This window comes from Neopsephotus bourkii, unplaced genomic scaffold (genome assembly GCF_033783945.1).
Source record: "Neopsephotus bourkii isolate Nb327-2 ecotype Australia unplaced genomic scaffold, CSIRO-AGI_Nbou_v1 NB_1749, whole genome shotgun sequence".
Taxonomy (NCBI): Eukaryota; Metazoa; Chordata; class Aves; order Psittaciformes; family Psittacidae; genus Neopsephotus; species Neopsephotus bourkii.
Window position 1 is genome coordinate 6,692,216 of NW_026902223.1, and position 26,130 is coordinate 6,718,345.

A 26,130-nucleotide genomic window follows, 5' to 3' on the forward strand; every position below is an offset into this window, starting at 1 on the left:
CTAAACCCACTGACACGCGAGCTCATTTGGACCTTGGAGTCTCTGATGGATGCCAGGGGTGACAAGGACAAATAAACCCCCTTGCACCAAACCCCACAGTAGCAAGGAGGAGAAAGGCCACCTTCTCTAATGTTCATTGCCCTAAGCTGAAAAGCAAGTACCAAAATCCCAAGTCTTTCTGAACTAGTATATAACAGACATGTATCCTCCTCAGACCTCTGCAAATCCTCATTTCCCTCAATTTTAAGCTCCTTTCACCATTTGGAAAGACACAAGAGCTTGTCCTTGATCAAAAGAAGAGAGAAACCCACATCCAAAGCACTTGTTTCTTATCAGGGTGCAAACCAGGATGAAGGGCTAGGGATGGCACAACGTTAAGGTGATGCTACGGAACTGTTGGTATGGAAGTTCCCCTCTCACAGCCCCAGCCAGGAAGCTTAGAAACACCCCCCTCCTTGAAAAGCAACCCACCCAAGCCCACCAAGGCAGAGAAGGCACCAACATCCTGGTCCTGAGACTTGCCCAAAGTCACAGAGGAGCCCGTGGCAAGGCCAGGACACCCTCCACATCCCAGCCAGCGCTGGAGCAAACCCTGCTCCCGGCTGCCCTGCCCGGGAAGCAGGGACCCAGCCGGAGGCATCATCGCAGGGGTAAACTGCAGGGCAGCTCCCTCCTCCGCACCCTGCCAGCCCCAAACCCAGCTCCCTACAGCCCCAGGCAGGGCTGGGCAGAGAGGAGGAGGAGAAGGAGGCGGAGGAGAAGGAGGCCGGTCCCTGCTCGCCTCCCCCTTCCCTGTCGCCGGGTTTCCTTGCAGCATTTCCATGCTAGAGGTCTCCACCGAGCTGCGGAGAGAGGATCTGCCTGGCTGCGCCGGGCCCTCTTCCTTCCTTTGTGCATCCCCCAGCCCCGGGCAAGCCGTGTCCCCCGCCCCGGCCGCCACGTCCCCGCTTCATCCCCTCCGGAGCCTCCCCCGGCCCTGGAGGCAGGAGGAAGCCGCCTCCCCGGGCAAGCAGAGCCGGGGAAGCGGCAAGGCACCGGCTGCCACGTCGTGCCACCCTCTTCCCGGCGCGGGCACCGAGGCCGCATCCCCGCCCGCATCCCTGCATCCCTCCCCGCTCCGCTCCGCGGCGGCGGGGTCCCCGTTAGCGGATGCTGCGCGCCTCCCCGGGCCGTTGGTGCTAAATGCTGAGCGCCGACAGGATGGAGGAGTTTCAGAGCGAGGAAGAGGAGCCCTGGTACGACCAGCAGGACCTGGAGCAGGGTAAGGATGGGGACACCCCGCAAGCTGCCAGGGATGGCGGGTTAGGGGGATGCGGAGGCAGAAAAGGGGGCAAATCCCGGGTTCGGGAGGGTGGGATACCTTCTGTCAAGCATCGTATTTGCTTGGCAAAGCCAGCGCCTCATCCTGCAGCGGCACCTCTATGGAAATCTCATCTCTGCTGCTCCAAATCACTGTCCTGGCCGTGGAAAGTTTAAATCCGATGGAGAGAGGCAGGGAGCCCAGAGCTGTCGTGAGCAGCAGGGTGGTAAAATCCTGGTGTGTTACATCCACAGGGAAGCTGGTTCCCCAGAAAACTTGCTGCAGGCAGAACCAAAGATGGGCAGTTAGGACACTGCTTTCATCTCACAGCAGTTGCAGGTAGGGTTAGCACACACACTAGTTAGGAATGAACACATCAAAAATAATGTGTTGCTATGCTGAAGGTGCTGAAAGTGTCTCTCAAAAGCTTTTGCTGGCCAAGCCCAAATCCAAAGGGATCTTCAGCTTTTAAGTCACCTCATTACTTCTAGAGGTTTTTCCAACCAGCCAAAAAGCAGGAGAAATTGGGAAGGAAGAAAAGACAAGATCAAGGCCAAGTTTCAAACAGCAAAAATAGCTTTGCAAGAAGATAACATTCACTCACAGTTTGTTTTGAAGCAGCTGTACCTACGTTTGCACTGCTTCTGTGTAACGCTTATCCTGAGGGTGGACAGTCAGTGGCTGTGGGAATTTGGGGCATCTATTCCTTATCTTAATGTTTCAAGTCAACACACAGTAAGTAAATAACTGGAAGAAGTCCTGCTTAATGGCAGTTGGCCCAGGAATGAACCAAACTGCTCAGTCAATCCACAGGGGAAGATTCCTCCCTGAATCCAGTACCTCTCCGCCGCACTCTAGGTGCAGTTATAGATGGGCTTTGGGTTGCGGTCCAGCTGCAGTGCCTCTGCCCCCCATCGCTCCAGGACATTATGTCATGATTGAAAGTTTACACAACTTCAGCTGCAGGGCAGAGGCCCAGCAAGGAATGAATCCAGCTCCCCAGGGATGGCTGCGGCTGGTTTTCAACCCCAGTTTATTAGCAAACAGGAAGTATCCATAGCGGGATGCTGGGTCCTGGGCTATGGAACACAGATGAAGCCAGGGCAGAGCATGGAGATGGAGCTATCACTGAATAAACAGTGCAGCCTTTGAGTGCTCAGAAATGCACATTGCTGGGTGACGTCTTCCCATGGCTCACAAGGGGTCTGGGCACTGCTCCAGGGGCGGGATGCAGGCTGAGGAACAGCAGAATCATGGATGAATATAGGGATTGTTGGACAACGCGGGACAGATTGATTTTGAACGTAACACCGTCCCTAGTGTCAGGTTCATGAGTCAGCACTGGCACCTTACAACTGGCTCACAACAATAAAACCACCTTCCCACTGTAGGCCAGGTTCCTCACTCTGTCCCAGCAGTGTAATGCAGAATAACTGCCTCCGGATGATGGATTGATGCTGGGACAGCCTCCACCTTTGAGCACATCCAGGTCTGGAAGAAAACACACACTCAAAGCCCAGCGGTGGGATTTGCAGCCTCCTGTATGGAGAGGGGCTGCACAGGCTTGCACAAACACAGGAGGAGGGATGAGGAAGCCTTTAACTAAAGCCAGCCAACTGGAAAGGTCCTATGGGGTAATTACAACCGTAATTAATTTGCATGATGCACAAAGCATCAAGAAGGACAGTGCCAGACTTTGTCCACACACTCTGTGCCTTTGCATTATAGCCATAGCAGGATCCAGAGGTCTCTGGTGACAGCACAGCTGTGGAGCTGTTGGTTTGGAAATGGGGGGTGAAAATAGAGTGTAAGACATCCCATGCAGCATGGGCATGGACCAGCATTAGTAAGAGGATAGGAATGCCAACAGCCCAGGGTCGAACAGAAACCCACACCTCGCAGCAGTGCCAAGCAGGCAGAGGACAAAAGCAGAGGCTTAGAGACTGTTCCTTAGGAGTGAGGGGTGGGAGAAGCAAGAAACAGCCTTGGAGCTGTTTGTCTTGGAGCAAGGAGAGCAGAGGAGGTTCTGCTGTGAAGCGGTTGGTCGCTGGGCCTTTATCATCATTTCACAGCATCAAGTATTTATGACATTTACATCCAAAACTGTTTGCTAAGCAACAGATGGCTTAACTGGGAGCAGTGTGATGACTGTGTTAATTAACCGTTTTAGCACCACAAAGGAAATCATAGCTTCAGCTCCACTTCAGTACCTGTTACTCCCCTCCTCATCCTTCACAGAGCTTCACCTTGTTGAAGTACCTAATTTTTCCATGAAAATAAACCCAAATCCCTCTTTTCCCCCCCTAAAGTGCCCACAGTGGTTGACTGCATCCACCACATGCTTTGGAGGCAGGCAGATCTGGTCCCCAGCCTCAAGGCCCTTCCAGCCTCCCTCAAATGAAGCTGGTGCCTTTCAGGTTCCCTCGCATGCTGTAAGCCTGTGTGGTTCGAGGCATTGTATCAGGATGCCTTAGAACACAGAAACAGAGACTCAAATCCCAGCCAGGATACTTAGAAGTGACATGGAAACAGTAGTGGTGTCCTTTGAGGTGTTAAATTCTCATGGTATTCCCTCTGGAAAGGCTTTCTGATTTAAAGAAAGGGGTAAAAATGGAGCTCTGTTTGCTTGGTAGCACAGTTTGCCTATTGCCAGGCTTTCTAATCATGAATAGGTGTCAGCAGTGCTCTGGTTCAGCCACAGCCTCACCTTCCATGAGCTGGGGAATCTGTGCCTCCCCGCATTAAAGCCAGAACACAGCGATGATGAACCTTTTCCAGCCATCGAGAACTGATGATGTGGCTCCAGTTGCATCATACCCTGTGCACAGAGTATTCAGCCAGAGCCTGAGAGAATGAATGAGCTAAAATTAGAGAGTCTGAGCTGGGGATAAGTGGGGACACCTTTTCTGTTCATCAGAGGCATTTGTGTGTAAAAGGGCTGTGTGCCAGCTCCATCACATCTGGATCCAAACAGAGCAGAGACCAGACCCAGCTGCTTCCAGCTTTCATCTCCCCTGCAGCAAGCTCCCAAGAGAAGTCCTTCCTGCAGTCACCCCACTGCATTCCCTGATCTTCCCACTGCCAGCATTCCAATCTAAGCCAAAAAGCAGGGTGCAGCCCAAGAGAAGGGCTCTCAAGGACACCCTTATGGCATCCGGAGCCTAAATACCACCTAAGTGCTGGGGTGATTCCTCCTGTTTAAATACAACAGCCTCACACTGCTCTGAATTAGCCAGAGGACCAGAAGTAGCACAAGAACCAGCCCATCACCTCATTGCCACTGCAAGACTGATCATCCTCAGCCATAGAAACTTTTGGGCCAAACCATCTGCAATGCAGGCTTAGGACTTGATAGCTGTAACCTCTAAAGGTCTCCAGATTTAAGGATCTTATTTTAATTCCTCCTCCTCCTGCCAAGCATCTGATTGCTTGCATGCTAAGAAGGAAAATGACACAAGGTGCTGAGCTTGCACCACTCCAAACTCATCCATGTAAAGACACAGGGTCACCAGCGCTTTGGTGACACTAGGATAAAGCCAGGGACACAGTGCTAGCACCCATAACTGCATAATCCAGCCTACCTGGGGTGCTCCATAGACCCCCAATCCACCATCAGCTTTCCCAAAGGATTCACTGCACTGAGGAGCAGTTGGTATCCCAAATTCTCTCTCTCATGACTCAGTTAACCCAGCTCAGGGGACAAGCCATGCAGCTCGCCTGTCCTTCAGCAGCACAGCAGTTAACTCGCTGTCCTTCCTCCCCAGTGGCAAGCCAGAAGGACGGAGTTTTGCCTGCAGTAGCTTAGCCACTTACTTATTTAGCAGTGCAGTACAGCAGGTAGCTTATGGAAGCAGAAAGGTTTCAGTGACTAATTGCCAAGCCACTTGGGAATGACAAGAGGGACTAGAAAAGTCACAGGAGACAAGGGCATAAGATGACAGCTAGGTTAGCCTGAGGGGGGGATGAGAGCCTCCAAATCTGGGAAGGAAAAACAAAAGGATGCAAGAATATATATACTTATATACATAATGTATGTATTTTCCTAGAATAAAAATTCCCCTGTTATGTGAAGACAGTAAGAAACGGGGGCATAAGAGAGTCTCACCCAGCCACTTGCAGGATCTCCCTCCTGGTTTCTCACAGAAGCTCCTTCCTCCATCTGCTGAATCCCAGGCACATAATTCCAGCTGTGGGAGGGAGCAGGATTAAAGGGGCTGCTGGAGAAGGAAAAGGAGAGGCAAAAAGAAAAGAACCCAAACCCCAAACATAATAAATCAGAGATTTCCATATCCCCCATCCTGAAACAATCAGCCAACAGTGGAATTTCTCCTTGGCAAGGTAGTGTGCAAAGGATTTATGGTCCAAGTCCTGAAGGACGTTCCTTCCACATCAGCCCTGAGCCCAGGGGAATGGGAGCCCAGGCACCAGCCACTAACACCCTGCATTCAGAGGCTTTTCCTCACATCCCAGCGTTTTCCAACCCTCTTCCTTTCGTCCTGTACCAGTGCTGGCTGGTGACAGGGGAGATGCACTGATACAGTGGGACAGTCGGGAGCCACACAGAGCTGTGACAGCACCAGGGTCTGACCCTGCTCCTGCTGAAAGCTGTGCCAGTGCTTATGCTAACACACAGGTTACTCCTGCACATACTCCATCTCCTCTGCTAAAGGACCTTTCCCAAAGCAGCACATGGTATATTCCCACCTTGCCTGACTCCAACAGATCTCTGTGCTCACATCAAACACATGATGAGGGCTTCCAAAGCTGCTACTTGACCTGCTCAAAAACACACATCTGAGTCAAGAATTCAGGCAGATATCTCCAGTACAAAACACCCCAGAGGAATGAGACCAGATGTTACACAACTGTTGGTCTTTCACAGCTGGGAATTTCAAACTGATTTTAGGTCAGAGTTTGTTCTGGGATTTTTCCCATGCATATTTAAAGCACAGTTGCAAACCTTCTCTCCAAAATATGTCAATTCTTTTAATGGTTTAAACAGTCTGTTCCTCTGCAGCCTTCTGTGATGTCCATCTAGTTTACCCCATGTGCAGTGCAGCTGCCCTGGCACTGCTCAGTTAACTTCTCTCCTCCCTGAAGGATTCAGTCTGAGTGTGTAGTATCCAGGTCCATGCTGACCTCTTCCCGTTATGCAGCTGGTGCTGGACCAAGGACATTATCGTGCTGTGCTCCAAGTTATCTCAGCCTGAAAGCAAGCACTGGATCCTAGGAATGCACATTGGCCTGGGAGGTGGTGGCTGAGCAATGGGCTCTGCAGGATGAGGCAGAACAAGGAAAGTGCAGCACAACCCCCTGAGCATTGGGCTCTGCAGGAGAGCTGCTTCAGGAACACTGGTGGGACTCCTGAAAGAGGCACTGCCCTGCATCCTGCTCAGGACCAGTGATGGCCATAAACAACACCATCAAGTATTTAACCACCCCCTTTCCTTGCAAACAAACTGGAAGGCTACAGCACTGTGTCCCTCCTGCATAGCTCCACAAATCCATCACTCACCCGAGATGAGAAACTCTCCCCACATAGGCAGCATCTCCAGCTGGTACCCACAGCCAGGTACTGGGCTGTATGTGAGCTCAGCACCCAGAGGAACAGGGCTTCAGAGCATCCTGCAGCACTGGTGGGGCAGCAGCACAGAAGATGGTGCACTTTAAAGCCAAGCAGAGGGGCTGCTAGAGAAGACGTTGCAGGTTTTTGGTGTTGCTGCAGAGGGTGTTTTCTCCATTAGCTGTCACACATGGCTGTGGAAGGAGGACATTCTCTGTACTTGTACTTGTGCTTCTGGCACATGAGGAGCAACAGACAGGAGTTAACGAGTAGCCATGCTGCTGGTGGTGGTCTTGGTGCAAATGGCAGCCATGCTGGAGCTTGGTTGCTCCCTGAGGGACCAAACCACTCGGGATCAGTGGTCCAGCAAGGGCGGAGGAGTTGCCTGGCAATGGCTCAGAGTAGCAGAACACGTTGTATGAGCACGAGAGCTGACCCGGCTGTGGCAGCCCATTGCTGTGGGCACCATTCCCTGCCACACGAGCACACTGACCTGTCCTTCCCAGGTCACCTCTGCTCGGGGCTCAGCACGTGCACAGCACTGTGGTGCAGCAGCAGCAGCCAACACGTAGTCTCCCTGGCGCTCATCCTCCTTGTCCATCCCGGGTCAGTTCAACCTCCAGAGCACACAGGGGAGAGGAAGTTGCCACACGGCAGCAATCCATGTCTGTGTCTTTAGCTTTAAAAGAGTCAAAGCTTCTATTCACGGTTCTCTGCATCCCAACATAATTAATTAGTCAGAGATTTGCTGCCTGGAGGAGGGATACATGCAGGAAAGTGCTGGCTGCCTTTCCTACTCCTCTTTCCTCTGCTTCTCCTCAACAACTCCACTTGTACGCATTCATTTAGGACACCTTCTGATCCAGGTGCACTACCAGAGCCTCCAAGATGACTGTTTCAGCCTAACAAGGCAAACACAGGCACCAAGGCTATCCAGATAAAGGAACAGCAGGGAAAGACCCAGCTGGGGTCCAAACCATGGTCTGATAACACACTGTGTTATCATGCTCTAACAACTTGGCAAATGCACATTGATTGCTGTGGGCACCAGGATGGGACTGCTCTGTGTGTGCTTGTATAGACACATGCAGCTTAGAAGCAGAGGTAGCCATGCTAGGTCTCAAATGTTAATGTATAGGCGAGGCTTTGGGGCACAGAAAGATAAGAGGGCAGAAAGAAAAGGCAAGCATCAATCAAACAAAAAGCCTGATGACCATCTGTGAATTAAAAGAGGTGATGGAATGGAAACACTGAACAGGACTGAGAAATGCAGAAAGCAAGGAAAGGAGGGCAGGGGCTGGCAAGACTGGAGGGCCTCCCTGCAGCACAGCACAGCTCATGCATCCCTGAGCCCCTTATCAGGGCTTTTCACTCCTTGGTGGTGCCACTGTTGCTCAGGGGACCACAGACAGCACTGAGCGAGCTTCTCTCATTGCACTGTGCTTGCTTTGCCCCCTGCAAACCACCTCGCTCCCCTACTGTGGCTGACTGCAAAGCCCAAGGCAGCTCAGGGGTACGTAACAGATTACACAAGAGAAATAAAAGGGAAAGAAAGGAAGGAAAGCAGCAAGCAGGAAATCCAGCAAATCTCATTATCCAACAGAAACGCTCGTGTGACCAACGTCAGCTCAGCCCAGCTACAGCCACAGGTTGAAAGGAGAGGGAGGAGGAGGCTGTGCTGGCAGGGGCTTCACACACACCCCTCGCCTGCTCTCACCAGCCCTGCCAGAGGCAGCTTTCCCCTTTGTTGCACTGGGCTGCTCTGCAAAGCAAACCCTGCCTCTTACTTACCAAAAAGGCAGATCCCCATAAGAAACACACAGAACTGGGTAGCAACATTGGAGTTAGCCAGTGTAATAGGGCTGGAGAATCCTTGCCCCAGCAGTAACACCGGTGGCTCTCTGAAAGCTCTGCCATGCCATAGGAAATGCTATATGTGGAATGGGCACAATGAAAAAGCATTTCCAGGTTGTTTGCAGGATGCTGTCAGATGGCACTGACTTATTTGCGACCCAGTGCTCCCTTGCAGAGGCTTATAAGGGCTAAGTACACAGAATGCCTCCTTCACCTCTCATGGAGCAACAGTAAGTGCTATACAAAAGCTGATCTTCATTGTAATATACCCAGACAGCACAATCCCTTGCAACTAAGAAGAACAATAAATGAATGGCAAGCACACCCTACCCTAGGATAAACCAGCACAGCATCATTTATTCAGATTTCAAAAGGAATAATTGCACCTACCCTTGATTCTAAGTACCCGTGTGTAATGGAGCAGACAGCAAATGCAATTAAATTAAACGTCAACAGCATTAAACATCAGTTCTTAATGATGAACCTACCCCATCCATCAGCTAACAAACACCCTGAACTTCCTCCAGAGACCTCCATACCAGAGCTCTGTGAGCAGCTCATCCCTGCTCTGAACCAGGTGAACTCATCATCTGCAGTAACATCGTATGCATCCTATGCAGGAGCTGCCCTTCCGTGCTTCAGAAGGGACCACAAGTTATTTCTTCATAGATGCTAACTGGAAAAGGATGCAGACACATGCACCATAAACCTCTGCTTTTTGGCACCACAAGTCAAAGGACTGCTGTCACCCCCTGCCTTTCTCATAGGATGAGGACTGGGTTGGTGCATTTAAAGGTGAGGAGCAAAGTGCAGCATCCTTCTCGCCTGTGCTTGGAGCAGTGGCATGTTCCCCCACAGCCTAAACAAATGAATCCCTTGATGCAAGAGAGGTAATGAGGGGAAGCCCAAAGCGGCTGCTTCCTCCAGAAAGTCATATTTGTGAGGACCATCTCAATAGCCACTGGATCACCACCATGCAGAGAGCAGCTGAAACCTCCCCTGCCTGGCACCAGCCTAGTGCACCCCAAAGCCACAACCGGGAGATGCTGGGGGGTGGGGAAACCACTTCCAAGCATGGGCTATGGCAAAGACTGCTCTGCTCAACAGATGCAGGCCAGCACTGGGATGGCAGGAATGGCTTCAAACCCTCTTTGAGCCTCATTGCAAGTGCCTAGCTCCACAGCAGCTCCATGTAGCGCACAGCTGCCTGTGCCAGTACTGCCAGAGGGTCCTGCAGCAGGGGAATACCCAGCAGCGCGTTTCTCAGCATCTTCCACTCATACCCAACCTGTTCCAGCTTTGGATCAGGATTTGCCTCCCAGGTGTCCTCGGTGGCACAGAGCTAGCAGAATTATTGCTGAGCTGCTGCTGATCTGGGCAGCTCCAGGACAGCTGCTCCTGCACACACTGCCCAGACAGGCTCCCCTCCACCAAGCACTGCTGGGATTCAACTCCCGCTCCCTTCCCACCATATGGTCTCTCTTCTCTTCCCCTCCCTCCTTGCTCAAGCGCCTTTCCCATGGAAGCTTGCAGGGAAACGCAGCCTCCATCCCTCCCTCCACTCCATAGGCACAGCTCTTTGTCTGGGGACATGGGGTGTCTCCTTGGCTGGTGTCACTTAGAAGGGTCACATCAGCACTCGTGGTACTCAGAGCCAGAGGGCATCAAGCTGGTGCTGCCCAGGACAGTTTGCATCCACAGCCCTCTCCCAAACAGGATTTGGGCAGGACCAATGCTCCCATCTTTTAAGTTGGATGTTGCCCATTTCTGAGCGCTGTCTTCAGCACAGAGGCTGTGGAGGGATCACACATGGAGCGGACACACTGCAGTCATTCCCAACCACTTTATTTCTCCTTCTGCATTGAAAGAGAAGGGGGAAGGAAGGCATCAGCATATCTGCTAAATTAGGGCAAGTGATACAGCACTGGCTGATCTGGCAGTGGGGAAGCAGAGGAATACTACAAACTATGGGGAAAGCACAGTGCTATCCACAGAGAATCCCCAAACTCCTACATTGTTCCTTTCTTCCCCCAGACTTACTGAAATTCCACATTCAGCCTCAGGTTTCTGTGGTCTCCAAGGAGAGGAGCTGTGTGCTCCCCAGCCCCTGCAGAGCCACAGTTAGTGCAAAGATCAAGAGGGATCTGGTCTAAAGACAACATTAAAGCAGTTCCATGCAGCATCCCCACGGTCCCGCAGCCTGGGGGAGACCAACAGGTTGGGTTGGACTCAGGCACAAGGGATGGATGAGAAAGGATTACTGGGGATGCACTGGCAGGCAGAGAGTGAGTGAATGTATGTGTGTGACAGCAGCTGAGGCAGCTAAAAGACACTGAAAGAACCAATTCCCCCATGTCCTTCCAGCCCGGAGTCTCCCAGGCCTTTATGCTCAAAATGGAAACGAAGATTCAATTTCCTCCTCGGAGCTCAGCCCCTTTCTTTCCTCTTTCCCAGCCGTCCCCAAACGCTGCCCATTTTCCCCCATTCAATTATTGCTGACAGAGCCCTTTAAATTACAATGCAGGATCTTGCACTGCCTAATCCACTTAACTCAACCCCAGCTGATTAAATTGGATGCCATATGGTGGGAGAGCACTGGTGTAATCCACAGGGACAGGGACACACTTGACTCATTACCTGGAGCGCAGCACAGAGCCCTCTGTGCCGGGGCCCTGCTTGCTGCAAGGGATGTGATTTGCAACACGCTGGGCTCCAGCAATGACGCTGGCTCTGGCAAAGGTGGTGGTGCCATTAAATACAGCCCCAAGCAGCTTAAAGGCACACATTGTCCTTCCTCTCCGGTGGCATCTGGCTGTTCCCTGTGCCCAGCTGGTGCAGCAAACACTCGGTCTCCCAAGGGCACTTTGGAAACAGGGGAAATTTAGTGCTTGGTAGAAGAAAATAGGTGGGAAAGTCCATGGGGAAATGTGCTGATCACATTGATAGCTGTGACCCTCAGCCCAGGTCACTGTGCAACGAGGGGGATTAGAATTAAGGAGGTCACAGCCTAGAACAGCAGCCTGCAATGAAGGCCACAGCTGGAGAGCACATGCCACTGGTGAAAGGGAGAGTCAGGGCACACTGAGCACCTCTGGCTGGAGCACATCTGGGAGCCACCCCTCCCGCACCACTGGAGCCACACAGAATGGAACATGGGTGTCATCCAAGCTAATAACACAGCAGCACTTCCAACAATACAGTGTTATCCATCAGGAAAGCCCCATCTCAAGCACTGACAGCACGAACAGCACTGCTGTCAGTGAACACTCACATCCAAGAGGTCAGTGTGAGCCTCAGTTTGTGATGTGCCATTCAAAGTGTGAGAGATCAGTGATTTCCCAGGCCCAGAACACATCCTAAGCATCTTTCTTCTTGCCTTAGTGACCAGGTATCCCTCTTTCCCAATCAACTGCTTGACCAAATCAATCCTTAGAAGAAAGTATAGCTGCTCTTAGCCATGGCAGAGCCTTTACAAAACACAATTAGATGCAAACTAGAGAGGAACACTGATGGGCTGAGAAAACACCAGAGCAGGAGACCCAGGTCCCCTCCCACACTGCAGAATCGCTTCTCCTTAAGCATCTAAAACTGCCTAATAAACATACCAGAGAGAGAAACACATACCAGGACCTGTTGCCTTACCTTTTTGGAGGTCAGATTTTCAGGCTACCTCTAAAAGAGAAAAATCACCCCTAAAAGAACCAGCAAAACAGAAACCCACACGCTCAGAGGAGGCCAGGCTTTAAGACAACCAATTTCTGTGAAAGCAAAGGGAGATTATCAGAGCCAGCTGAGCCATCTCAGGCCCACAGACAGCATCGCCTGCCTTGCTCAAGCTTTAGCCAAAGGACCCACAAGGTCCTGAGGCTTTATCTTTACCCAGAAGGCAGCAAACCCAGTGTTTAAGCCAACTACGTGGTCGTCTCTTTTCCTCTGCACTTCTCCTAAAGCCCAGCTATTTCAGTAGCTTAAAAAGGGTGTTTAGAGGTGGCAGGGAGTGAACATGAAGTGGTTTGTCCTCACCCTGGAGCTGCCCCAAGGAAAGAGCCACAGACCCAGTCACTGAAGCACACAGCCAGTGCTGCCAGCCCTTAGGGCCACACATGGGTTTATTACTGGTGTCAGTCTATTAACAGTGATGGATGGGGACTGATGGGAAAGGCAAAGCACTCCCTTCATTAGGGATAACAATATCATTTACAGAGCATCCCCAAGGCTCTCATTCTAATGGGTGCTGAGTCCTTTTCAGCCCTACAGGTTTTGGTTGATAGGGAATGGAGGTGCTGAGCATCTGCCACAGCCAAGCCCCATGGGCCTGACCCTGGCTATGCAGTGTGCAGTGCAGATAGCCAGGCACCAAATCATTGCATGGAGGATGTCCCCTTGCTCCAGCAGCCAAGAGAGATGGAAGAGGCCAGATCCTCTCTGTCCTATAAGTGTGCATCCCTGTTAAAACTTGCCAATAACATCAACATCATGCAAAGCATTCCCGTGTTTGATGTGGTGGCACGTGGGGAGCCACAGGAACTGCAGCAGCTTTGTCCCATCTTGCCTTTTAGACTTGCATTTGGCCGCAGAGCTGGGGAAGACGCTGCTGGAGCGCAACAAGGAGCTGGAGGACTCCCTGCAGCAGATGTATGCCACCAACGAGGAGCAAGTGCAGGAAATCGAGGTAGGGATAGGGGTGGGGATGGAGCTGCTCAGTCATCACTGTCACCTAAGGGTGATGGTGAGGAAGGGGCTCTTCCACCAATGCAAACAATTCAGATGTCAATAGAAAGAATATGCCGGAGGGCCTGGGAGTTAGAAGTATCTTCCCTATGTGCCTGAAGTGGGATTGATTAAGGTCTGGTCAAGCTCATCCCAGTCCTGGAGAGGGTCCCTTTCTCCCCCTAACTGGTATTTTCCCAATTCCCACATCCCCACCCTCTGCCCAGATGTGCACACCAGATTTTAGCACCAGGTTGCACCTGGGTCACATCTGGCCATTCCCTGCCCATCCACCAGCCTCCACACTCCTTTCCCTTTGTTCTGCAGCAGCTTTCCCTTCATTCCAGTTATTCATAATCGCATTTGTTCCCAGCTGGCCCCTGGGCACCCCCATAACACAGCCCCTTTTGTTACAGGCACAAAATAGCTCTTTCTGCAGGAGGTGCAATCTAAACCAGTGTTTCAAGCATCCTTTGGGGTCAGGGCAGTATTTCTAAGAGCCCACAGAAGTGATCTTAGAGGCTTAAACCTGCTGTGCCAAGAGGGTTTTCATCCACTGGAAAACTTCTAGGGATCTGTGAATTAAAAAAGCTTGGAACCCTCTGGTTTAACAGGACACAGGGCAGAGTGAGTTCACAAGAGCAGCACATGGTGGCTCTTATAGATCTGAGAGCTGATGTCTGAGGACACCAGTGGATGGATTTAACCACCCCCTCCAGAAGCACACTCACTGCAGGATTTGGGGTCTGGTCCCAGCTGAGAGTGATGCCCCAACCCCAGTCTTTGCAGGAGGAAAGCTTGCAGTGGCAGGCTCACAGCAAAGGCTCTGCACACACACAGCAGCCGCAGGACTCCTCATATTTCACAGACTCAGAGCTTTTACCTGCATTCCTAAGGAACTGCATCTCCTGCAATCGATCTGTCAGAAAATCCAGTAACCAACTGGTCCATTTCAGTCAACTGCACTGAAGGGTCATGGTTCCAGGGGTATCAACTTTCTGTGGGTACTGGGAATAAAAGAGCAGCTGAATACAGATTGAGCCTAGTGCCCTTCACAGAGGGCAGTTCAGTGGTATTTTAGATACAGAACTATTCAGTGAGCAGGGGGTATGACTATTTCAACCAGGCAGAGGACAAATCGGCCACAGAACACACTATCAGAGGGAACAAGGGCTGTAGGATTTGCTGCCTGTGAAACAACCTGGATGTGGGATGTGGAGTGTTTCTGTTTGGCTTTTTCCTGCAGTACCTGACCAAGCAACTGGAGACGTTGCGGCAGATGAATGAACAGCATGCAAAAGTCTATGAGCAGCTGGACCTGACAGCACGGGACCTGGAGCTAGCTAACCAGAAGCTTGTGCTGGAAAGCAAGACATCCCAACAGAAGATACAGTGGTACAGCCTCCCCTCCTCCCACTGTAGCAATGCTGTGCCCAAAAGACCTTCATCTCCCCTTTCCCCTGCCCCAAAGAGCAGCATATCTCTGCTATTGAAGCCATTCTCTTATCAGTCAGGTTTTGTGGCTATTTACAACACAAGCTTGTTGCACTGATGCTGGTTAGCAGACGCCCTGGGACAAGGGCTGGATAAAGGAGTGTCTGAAGCTGCCAGGAGGGAGCCATGGCAGCCTCTCCTCAGATGTGTTTCCTTCAAGAAGAGGCACATAATGGTATTAGGGAGGTCCTCAGCACACAGCCCAGTAGCAACACCAGGCACAGATCCATCATCTAATGGAACACTGGCTAGTCCATGCTGAAACACCAGTTTATCAGTAGTACTTCTTTCCTAAAACAAGCCCATGACCAAGGTCATCCCTGGAAACAACAGACTAAGCCATGTCCTTGCAATGCAGCGTCTTTTGCAGACAGCTGTGCTGAAAGGGAGCTTTATAAACTGCGTTCACAGCCAGAACACAACTGAATCTCAGTTTGGTCTCTCTGTGTTTATCTCTATATGACATACAAGAGGAAGACAGTCAATAGCTCACCTGCTTGCTTTTAGTGCAGGGGTATTCCAGGATAGTGCTTATGTCCCAGAGGTGACTGGTTTAGCCACCTGGTTTGAGGACAGAGGGTTTCAAGTTAACACAATCCCTCACCATTGCTTTAATCCCTCCTCTCTCCACAGCTTGACAGAAACGATCGAGGGGCTGCAGAACCAAGTGGAGGAGCTGCAGAAGCAGGTGGAGGAGATGAGGAGCCTGGAGCAGCTCCGCATCCGGCGGGAGAAGAGGGAGCGGCGCCGAACCATCCACACCTTCCCCTGCCTTAAGGAGCTGTGCTCCAGCCCCAGGTATGGAGCCCTGCCTGAAGCAACCCTGCCAGCCTTCTCCCCCACCTCCTCTGCCTGTGAAGAAGGGATGTGGTGGGTTAGACCCTCTGGGGGTGCACAAAACCCCACATACACAGAACCAGCATCTCTGCCTCACTGGAACCAGTTGAGATGGTGCATTTTGTCCTATATGACTTCAGTACCCCCACCCCAGGAGCACCAGCCACACACCAAGATACACCACATGCTGCCAAGTGCTGTACAAACACCGTCAGCACTACTGCACACTTGATCCTCCTTAAGCCCCAGGCACTGTTCATTCACTGACCTCGTGAGGGCATTTCTTGCTCAGCTTTGTCCACAACAGAGGCTTCTTTAAATAGATAAGCAATCGATAAGCTTTGTAACTGAAAGCATCCTCTGCCAGAGGATATGAACAAAAGACACTTCTACTGCAGCAGCAACGGGGCTGTTTATGAGGCCATAACCTAACCCCCAGCAAAATCCACTTAATGTCTCTGTGGTTCTTTCCCCCCAGCTCCCCAGTCCTGCTCTCCCCAGTGCCTCAGGACCTCAGTTCGGTTGCTGCTCTGCAGCTGGCTCTGAAGGTCAGGCTGCCCTCTGTAACTTGGAATCTGTTCAATACCCACCAACACCCCCAGTCCTGCCTCCCAGGGAAGGCCACAGTGCTTGCTCCTCTCCAGTCTGTTCCAACTACATAGGATGCCACGGGCACTTCACTGAGGAGGAGGAGAAGCTGAGGGAAGGGGGAAATGCTTCTTACCACTCCCCAGGCAATGAAGGGGCAACTCAACCATGTCTAAAGTCTCTACCTGCCTGCCTTGCTGTTTGAATCCCCCCCACACACACACTCTCTGGAGCATCTCCCAGACACAGGACAGCAGAGCCTGTGCTGCTGGGTTTTGGCTGGCTGGGGTTTGGGGTTGTTGGCAGATGCAGTGAGTAGCTGGTGAACTCCATGATGCAGTGAGTAGCTGCTGAACTGCAGCAGGAAACACTGAAAGCCTCCCTCTTTCAGCTCAGAATGATGGAACTTGAACGCTCATCATTGCTTCACGGCAACACCGGTGGCTTGTCCACATTGATGAGTCTTCCACCTTTTAGGGTTTCATTTCCCTCCTGTCTTTCATCACTGCTACCATATGAGACTGCAGGTTCTCTGGGACAGAGACTGGTCTCTGTGTGCGGGAGAGCTCCAGCCACACCTTGTGGTGTCCTGGCACATGGAAGAGGCATATCTCACTCCATGAGCTCGGGTTTGCTCTGGGCATAGTGGAATCACTTCCATGACAATAAGACACAAGGAGTCCTTCGTGGACTCTCACTTGGTCAGACACCATCAAGGATCTTTCTTCTCTTTTAGGTATGAGGACGCATTCCAGATCCACAGCTCTTCCACAGAGTTCAACCAGAAGCCACTGGAGAGGGAGAACGAACGTCTCCAAGCCATGGTGAACTCCCTCAGGTCCCAAGTCAACCAGGAGAAGCAGCGGAAGGAGAGGGTTGAGCGAGAATACACCTCTGTTATTCAGGAGTACTCGGATCTGGAGCAGCGGGTGTGCGAGATGGAGAACTGCAAACTGCGCATCAAGGAGCTGGAAGCAGAGCTCCTGGAGCTACAGCAGATGAAACAAGTCAAGAAGTATTTACTCAGCAGAGAAGACAACTTATCCGAGGCCCTCCTTGAGCCGCTGAATAACGCCCCAGAAGCCGACTACATTGACCTCTCTGAGGAGGAGGGAGGAAAAAGCCATGGGCCGTCAATGACACCTTCCCCAAACCACCCTGTCCGCAAGAGCTGCAGCGACACCGCCCTCAATGCCATCGTCACCAAGGATGCTGTGAGCCGGCACGAGGGCAACTACACACTGCATGCGAACAACGTGCGCAAGAGGGGCATGTCCATCCTGAGGGAGGTGGACGAGCAGTACCATGCCTTGCTGGAGAAGTATGAAGAGCTCCTGAGCAAATGCCGGCAGCACAAGGACAGCGTGCGCCACACAGGGGTCCAAACGTCCCGGCCCATCTCCCGTGACAGCTCCTTCAGAGACTTCCGAGGAGAGGGACACGAGTTGGAAGAGAGGAAAACCATGGAGAAGACCATCAGCAAACACGTGGAGGCCGTGGACAAGCGGCTGGAGCAGAGCCAGCCCGAGTACAAGGCGCTCTTTAAGGAGATCTTCTCCCGCATCCAGAAAACAAAAGCAGACATCAATGCCACAAAGGTGAAAAACAAGAGCAGCAAATGAGCCCCTGCCTCTCCGCAAGTCCTGCGTGCAATCGCAACAGCCACGTCTTCTCTTCAAGCCCCAGGAAACGCCACGTGGCCCCTCTGCTTTGAAGGTTCGAGAGGTCTACAAGCAAGACAACGTCACAGAGACTCGATTCTCTTTATGGAAGCTCTGGACAACTCGTTGGGGTAATTGTACATTGTAGTTAGAGGATTCCAGAACCCGTATGATGGATCTCTGCATGAGTGACTGCCGCTGCCAGACATCACAACAGCAAACCACACCGCAAGGAACACGGATCACCTCCTCCACCCTCTGCAGCTTGTCTTACAGCCCAGTTATCTGCAAGCAAAAGCTTGGATGTCCTCCAGCATTCTCCCGCAGCTGGAGCGTTTGAAAGTCAACCAAAAGCCATCGGAACCCCAGGGGCTGCTCCAGCACACCGGCCCACTGTGGTTTGATAGCTAAGAACCTATGCTTGTGCCCAAGAGAGTTCTGTCTACGCCTTCCCCTTCCCCAAAGGGCAGTTATGTTCTTGCTATTGAAGCCATTTCTCTTACCAGTCAGGTTTTTCAGCTATTTTACAATGCAAGCTTCTTGCAACTGGAAAAACTTGAAGAGAAACAGATGATTGTTCTGTCTTCATCAGTGTCATGTAGTGTTTCAGTCCATACCCTCCAGACTTTGTAGGCACATGGGATTTCCTCGCTTTATATCTGCCCCAGGTGAAGCACTGTGCCTGGTAGGAACTCAATGACCAGGGCTTTCCCATAAGCTAGACAAGAAGTGCTATTACAGTATCAGAGACATGCTTCCATCCCATGGTCTGGGTACCAGCCCTCTGTGCTGTGCTCTTCAAGAGGCTGCCATTGCCCCATTGTAGCAAACTCCTTAAGCACAGCTTGCATGGGCTTGCAGAACTGACTACCAGTGACCTGCATGCAAGCAGAAGGATACAGCATCTCACAGTGCCAGGAGCTCTGGCCCTGGCAGTAGCACTGACCACACATTACCCCCCACTTTTGCTCTGTACATCTCCCCAGTCGAGAGGACAGATTTCAGGGTTTCTGCTGAAAATCACCTTCCTTGGCTGGGATCCTGTCTCCAAAGGTTGTCACCTCTCATGTGCACTTCCCAGCACTGAATCCTCCTCACTTTTGCTTCCACAGACATGCAAACACACAGCCAAAAGGCCACTGCAGTCTCAGGAATCACCAGTTTCCATTGCTCATGAACCTTGTATGGCCAGACACACGTTTTAGGCAGAGAAGCAGCATTTCATTACAGTTTAGTCAACACCCTGAGCACAGAGCTACAAAACACAGTGTAAGCTACCTATTCTGTACCTGCCTGGAGAAGCTCCAGGCAAGATCTAGGTTCTGTTTTCACCAGCTTACATCCCAAAACCTTGGGTGAATGGTTGGGAATTCTGCAACGCTGAGATGAATAAATGAGAATGCAGCTTTGGAGTGGGAAGACTGTTAAAATGGAATTATCCTCCAAGTCCAGGGCCTTGATATTATGAGGAGCCACCTTCCTTTCACTCACCATGGAGGTAACGCAAAAATACCCCCCAGAACACACTCCTGTGTTACACTGAGAACCATAGAGGTAAGTTGGCAGGAGTGCAATGCCCAAACCATACCTGCTCCAGAGGTCTCCTCCTCAACCCATCCTCCACCATCCACTCTGCTCTTCCATGCTCTGCATTTTCAGGTGCCCCAAACTCAAGAAGCACCAGGAGCCGCACGCACGACCGTGGCTACCAGCTCTGTAACAGTATGGAGAACCTTCATGCCTTATTTATTTATAATGGAAAGCAGTTGTCTAATAAAAGAAAACAAATAAAACTGAACAAGAGCAGCAGCAGAAGCAGCGTTGGTGATTTTCTCAGAGCATCCATCCATTAAAGTCACTGTTTGTAGCAGGGTATGGCTTGAATTAGTGCTGGTTCAAGCTGACCCTGCAGCCCTTTGGCTGCTGCAGAGATGTGGGAAGAGGATCACCTTAAACAATCCCACATGAATCAGCATCACTGTGTATAGCAGATTAAGCAGATTTTCCAATGCTTTATTCTTTCTTGTGTAAAAAGGAACACTGATGTTCTCAAAGCCAGGACTTTCCTTACAGCTCTTTTAAGAGCAGCAGAAGAGTTATTTCTTTGATTTATATGTACAATTTGGGTCATGATAATGCTGGAGGCCTCCCTGCAGAAAGCAGAGCGAATACACCAAACCCTACTGCTGCGTTACTTATGTAACATACATTCTATGCACTTGGACCACTAACATTTGCCACATGATGGAAACCCCTCTTTGCCAGCTCTGCAGCCTCTGTAAATCCGCACCATCTCAAAGCTGGCAATTCAAATGCTATTTTTGTTTAGGGCTTTCTTGAAAGCCTCAAACCCAAAGCTGACGGATGGGAGTAACGTGGCATTAGAATTTGGCTTCACAAAGGACCAGCTGCTGTGTATGAGCAGTTTGTTCAGCTCAGTGCTGAGGGCATTTTCCTCTGCATCCAAAAATATTAGTGGCCATATATACACATCCTGATGACTCCGTGAGTCACAGTCACTTGATTCTTTCCTTCAGTGAGGCTTTCAGCAATCAAAGGAGGGGAAAATAAGCATTTCCTGGTCTTTTAGCCAAGCTTCCATCTAAACTTTGCATATTGCTTTGAAAACACCAAGGAAAACTACAAACTCCATTAAGAGGTAAGAGGAGAGTATTAAGCAACCACACTGCTGACCACAGAAGCAGGTCTAATAGAGCAGCAGCTATTTAACAGCAGGGCTCTGTGGTTAAAGACAGAAAGAAAACTACTGCATGCAATTGAAAAGGATGAGGGGAAGTCTGATACAATAGCAAATAATGATTTAATTCCAGCATCTGGCAAAACCAATGAACCCGTGCAGCTCACAGCAATAAGATCAATAAGGGCATGGCTTGCCAAGAATTCAGCTTTATGCTGAACTCAAAAGATGACATTGAGACAAGTGCATTGATATCACATCTAGTCTGGCTTCTTCTCATACCACCCATCAGAAACCCACCCAGCATCACAAATAGGGATGGAGCACTTGAAGCATGAGTTCAAGGGATTTACAGAGCTCAAACCCTCATGGGGAAGGAGATTCCTGACTCAGTCTTACCTCTCTTGCAGGAGCTTAACCCTTCTGGAAGGTCCCTCAAAGAGCTGATTCCTCCTGCATTAATGGCTCATGCCCTCACTCACACGAGGAGCAACGAGCTCCTTGACATACCAGCTTTGCATCACCTTTCAGGGATGGCTCTTTACAGCTCTTGCTCCCTGATGAACACCATGCCCAAACAGGGAGAGCTCGCTTTCTAAGCCAGTTCATTGTCCATCTTAAACATCAAAAGCTTGGCTCCCCTTGGGTTAAAGTAAGACCTAGCCCCCCTAAGCCCTCCCTGGTGTGGAGAGCTGTTTCCAGCCATCATCCTGCTGTTTACAGGGCTCTTTGGGCATCTATATCCACCATCACAGAGTGGGAAGGAAGCAAAACCACAAACACATCCCGTTAGATGGGACTGCCTCCAGCTCTGACCTTCAAGCCCATTTGCCCACCCCACAACTTGTCCTTGGTGTGTTACCAGCACAGTGACAACACCAGTGTGTTTGATACCAGTGGGCAAAATGAGTCATTCTGCTTTGTCTACTTTACCTCTGGCTACAAATCAGTTACCTGTTCCTGATAGAAATTAAGGTCACCAGATGGCATGGCTTGTGTCTGACACTGCTGGGGGGATCTTTAAAGCATTTCAGCAGAGTCTAGATGGGAGAAGCAGAGCAGAACCTCAGGACATAGAGCTCTGATTAGAACAAAGCATGGAACCCTTTAGATGGGACCCAGCTCAGCTCCTCAATCACTGTCATATCAGCTTCAAAACACCCTTCTTGACTTCACCCACCCTTTTAAAAAGAAGACAGTCAGCTCCTGTCACAACACCAGAGTAAACGACAGCCCCATCCCTGCCTGTGCACTTCCCTGCTGCCAGAAATAGCGATTCCTGCCCCTCCCAAAAGCCAACCTGACAGCTCCAAAAAGCTGTGGAGGATCCAGCATCCCCCAGTGCTTCACTCCCCTGCATCCCCCATCGCAGAATGATTTGGGTTGGAAGGGACCTTAAAGATCATCTAGTTCCAACTTAGGCATCTCTCCTACGGACCTGGAAACACATAACAGCATTCAAAGCTATATATACATATACATATAGATGTAGATGTCTTTTTTATCACTCTTGAGCAGATCAGATGAAGCTGAAGCATCCCAGGTGCAAAGTCCAAGTACATGGAAAACTCTGGATGTGTTTTCAGTGTCACTGCTGCCCATCACTGCTCAACGTGTGGGAGTGTGGGATGCAGGGAGGAGCATACAGTCCCCACCACTGCCCGCACCCCAGAGCTGGGAGTGACCTGCCCACAGACCCTATATAACCCTTTACAATTCATAACCTATATAACCTCCTACGCTCTTCCACAGTGCCCCACACACCCCAGACCTCCAATACCCACCCATGGGTCCCCACAGACACCATATACCACTCAAGCTGCCCTACAGATCCTATATGCCTCCTCCCCAAGATGACCCATAGACTCTATACGCTTTATAACCTATATAACCTCCTATACTTTATAACCTATGTAGCATCCTACACCTTCCCAAAGTGCTCCACAGACCCCATATACACCCCACAACTGCTGCACCCTCCCACGGTGCTCCAGAGCCCATAATCCCCCCCCGACCTCCCATGTCCCCACACAGTGCCCCACAGATCCCTCCACATCACATCACTGACCCCATACACCCCCCACACCCCATGCCTCACCCCGCCCCCTTGGCCCCAAGCACCCCCCCCAGGCCCCGCCCCGGAACGCTGCGCGCAGCCGCCGTTTCCGTAGGGACGCCGTGGCAGCGCTGCACCGCGGGGGCCAAGATGGCGGCGCACACGCTGAGGGCCCTGTGCCGGCCGCGGCTTGTCGCCACCCTGTTCTCGCAGCGGGCCTGCGCCGGGACCGAGTACCGGAGCGCGTACAGCCTGGACAAGCTGTACCCACCGCGGCAGGACGGCGACAGCACCGGCACCACCCCGGTGAGGGGGGGCGGGAAGGAGGGAGAAGACGAGCGAGGGGCGGGGCTTGGTGCTTGAGGGAGAGGGTGGGCGGGGTTTAAGCCAAGGGGCTGTGCCATCGTGGGTGGGCGGTGCTTAGCGCAGCTGGAGCACACGGGGTGGGCGTGGCTTCGCGAGGGGGGCGTGGCTTCGTGGCTGTGCGTGGTCAGGCTGCTCGCGGTCCCCGCATCGTGCCCTGTCCCCTAACACAGCATTCCATGGTGTTTTCCAGGAGGAGCAGCAGCCACCGACCCTCGATATCCCCATGAGTGAGTCCCCCCACTGAAACCAGCCCAGGCCGTGGTGCTCGGCCACATCTGCCCTGGGTTAGGTGCCCGGAGGTGTTAGCCTGGATCGTACCTGTTCCAGCACCAGCAGGAGCTGTGCCTCCGGGTCAGCACGCTGCCGCACTTCTCTTCCAGGTCGCCTGACTGTGACCTACTGCAGGAGCAGCGGCCCTGGTGGGCAGCATGTTAATAAAGGTGAGGAAGAGCTTCTCCCCCTTTGATGGGAAAGTCTTCAATTGCTTCCCTGTATTGGTGGTAAAACATTGAGAACTTGAAGTTAAATCACAGAATAGAGTTGGAAAGGACCCTAAGATCATCAAGTTCCAACCCCCTGCCATGGTTAAAGAGCATCTTTGTGCTGCCCCATGCTGAGCTTTCATTATCATTACATTTTAACACAACTCCCAAATCTTCACAGTGCTCAAGACCACTGGTAATGCATTTGATTCTCCTCCTCTGACTGGGAGCACTGCTGCTACACTTGCCACATGAAGCACCACCTCTGTCTCATCTGTTCAACCAGCAGCCAGTTGGTTTCTGGGACTTTAAAGCACAATAAATTCTCAACTTAATTCAAATAATCTATAAATCCTGCCATTAAAACTAAGGTGGGTAGTGACTGGCAGCACTTGCTGTAGAAAGGCAAATATCATGACAGGGTAGCCATAAAAATCTAGAGATTGCCTTTTAGAATGGTATGTAAAAATACAGAATCATGGAATAGTCAGGGTTGGAAAGGACCTTAAGATAACCAGGAAAAAGGTGATCTTTCAGGACAGTAATGCTGGAATCACCCTATGTCCAAAGCCAGCAGTGAACAGAATGAGTTATCTCATAAACCTTAGGATGTCAAGCCACTACATAGAAAAATACCCTGGTTTTCCTCCCAGTGAACACCAAGGCAGAAGTTCGGTTCCACTTGGCATCAGCAGACTGGATTCCAGAAGCTGTAAGACAGAAAATGGCATCAATGGTAACAACCTTCCCTTGTAGCCACAATTTAAACGTCACTTTCAGATGTGACATGGCAAGGTGGCAGTGACCACATCCCGTTTTCATCTCTGCAGTACAGGAACAAGATAAACCGAGCTGGTGAGCTGATGGTGACCTCTGAAGAGAGTCGCTACCAGATGAGGAACCTGGCCATTTGCTTAGAAAAGATCCGAACCATGGTCACGGAGGCTACGGAGCAGCCCAAGGTGGTGTCTAAGGAGACAACGCAGAAATTAATAGAGAGGTATAGCCATTGAAATGGCCTTTTATTGGGGATGGATTCAGATCATTGTGTGACATGATTTAGGTTGCTGTTTGTACAATCTTCATCCTTATTTGGACTTCCTTTGCTAAGAAATTCACTGATCCATCAGATTTTAACCACTTCCCCCCCCAAGAAGAGGGGCTGTTTTTTCTGTCTGTGGACATTTGTCATCAAATCTATGCTATAATATATATAATATAATATATATCATTATTATTTTATAATTGAGAAAGTTGAATATTAAATGTTTGAATGTTTTCTTGGTGCCCTAAAGGAGCTTTTAACCTTGTTTTAGGGTGGAAAAAATGAACCGCGAACGACTACGACAGAAAAAGATACACTCAAACATAAAGCAGAGCAGGAAGGCAGACTTTGACTGAGAGAGCAGGGATCCCAGCCCTCGGCGTACCAGCTGCATAAAGAACTGGCGTTGGCAGCTGTAGATGGTGCTGAACTCATGAGCTCTGTTGAATAAAAATGGTCTGAAAATGTACATAAAGATACAGAACATCTCCTTTTGAACTGGAAAATGATTGTTCTTGTTTGAAACAAAAAACTCAGGGGTTTGAATGATACACACTTTATAATATAGAATATATAGAATATATTCTATATGTAATATATAGAATATATAAAATACATATTTTTATAAATAATATATCATTTATGTTGTATATATACTAATTCTTTGTGTCCTTCAGGCCTCTGTTCTATGAGAGCACCCTCTGCTGCTGAGCACAAAAGCAGCAGTTGATGTGGCGGGGCGGGAAGGAAAGGCAAGAGTAAAAGTATAACTATGTACCTAAGTACAATTCACCATTTCAGGCATTTTCCATTCATTTCAGTTGATCTTTCCCTGACCATAAGGTGCACCTCATTGTGTTAACCTGACCTAAAGCCACAGCAGTAATCTGGCAGGAGGTGGGTTCTTAAAGACCAAACCACCCCATAAGTCCAGGAGGATGCTGGTCCTTGGGGTGCGACACCAAAGCACCTCAATGAGTCTCTCAGGCTTCGGGAGTCACTCATGAGGGGGTCCTGTGGGTAACATGGGGTCTGCTGCTGGGGCGCTTCATGGGGGTGTCCTCAAAACCACCAAAATCACCCATTTTTCATCCTCTGTCAGGGCCCCAGTGGCCTAATGGATAAGGCACTGGCCTTCTAAGTCAGGGATTGTGGGTTCGAGTCCCACCTGGGGTGAGCAGAGGTGGCTCTGTTTTAGGTAAAAACCCAAACAAGAGAGGGAAGCGCTCTCTGCCGGTCCCTGGATGCTCTTTGGCATTCCCTTTGGAATGGGGGGAGTCGTGAGCTCTGCCCTTACCCAGCCCAGATTGACATTTACATCTGCAAATGAAGCACAGCTCAAAGCCCACACAGGCTGCCAGGGGATGCAGCATCACATCAGAGCATCCTGATGCACCCCTGCACACCAAGGCCAGCAAAGATGAAGTCTGCTCCTGCTTAAAGCTTTTCACCATGGCTGCCGGCTTCCCCCCTCAC

The 26,130-nt window shown here is 50.8% G+C and overlaps 2 protein-coding genes and 1 non-coding gene across 3 annotated transcripts; all 3 read left to right on the forward strand.

Annotated features, from left to right (window-relative positions):
• Nucleotides 1-636: 636 nt before the first annotated feature.
• CDR2L (cerebellar degeneration related protein 2 like) lies at nucleotides 637-19,524 on the forward strand. Its single transcript, XM_061376958.1, has 5 exons — nucleotides 637-1,261; nucleotides 13,277-13,389; nucleotides 14,674-14,822; nucleotides 15,555-15,719; nucleotides 17,083-19,524. Exons 1-5 carry the CDS (start codon nucleotides 1,183-1,185, stop codon nucleotides 17,966-17,968), a joined length of 1,392 nt encoding a protein of 463 aa, XP_061232942.1. The 5' UTR covers nucleotides 637-1,182; the 3' UTR covers nucleotides 17,969-19,524.
• Nucleotides 19,525-22,858: 3,334 nt separating this feature from the next.
• Nucleotides 22,859-25,142, forward strand: MRPL58 (mitochondrial ribosomal protein L58). Its single transcript, XM_061377354.1, has 6 exons — nucleotides 22,859-23,067; nucleotides 23,318-23,354; nucleotides 23,508-23,567; nucleotides 24,263-24,345; nucleotides 24,440-24,609; nucleotides 24,926-25,142. Exons 1-6 carry the CDS (start codon nucleotides 22,912-22,914, stop codon nucleotides 25,008-25,010), a joined length of 591 nt encoding a protein of 196 aa, XP_061233338.1. The 5' UTR covers nucleotides 22,859-22,911; the 3' UTR covers nucleotides 25,011-25,142.
• A 615-nt stretch (nucleotides 25,143-25,757) lies between these two features.
• TRNAR-UCU (transfer RNA arginine (anticodon UCU)) lies at nucleotides 25,758-25,830 on the forward strand. The gene has a single exon. It is a non-coding gene; the product is annotated as a tRNA-Arg (tRNA).
• Nucleotides 25,831-26,130: the final 300 nt, after the last annotated feature.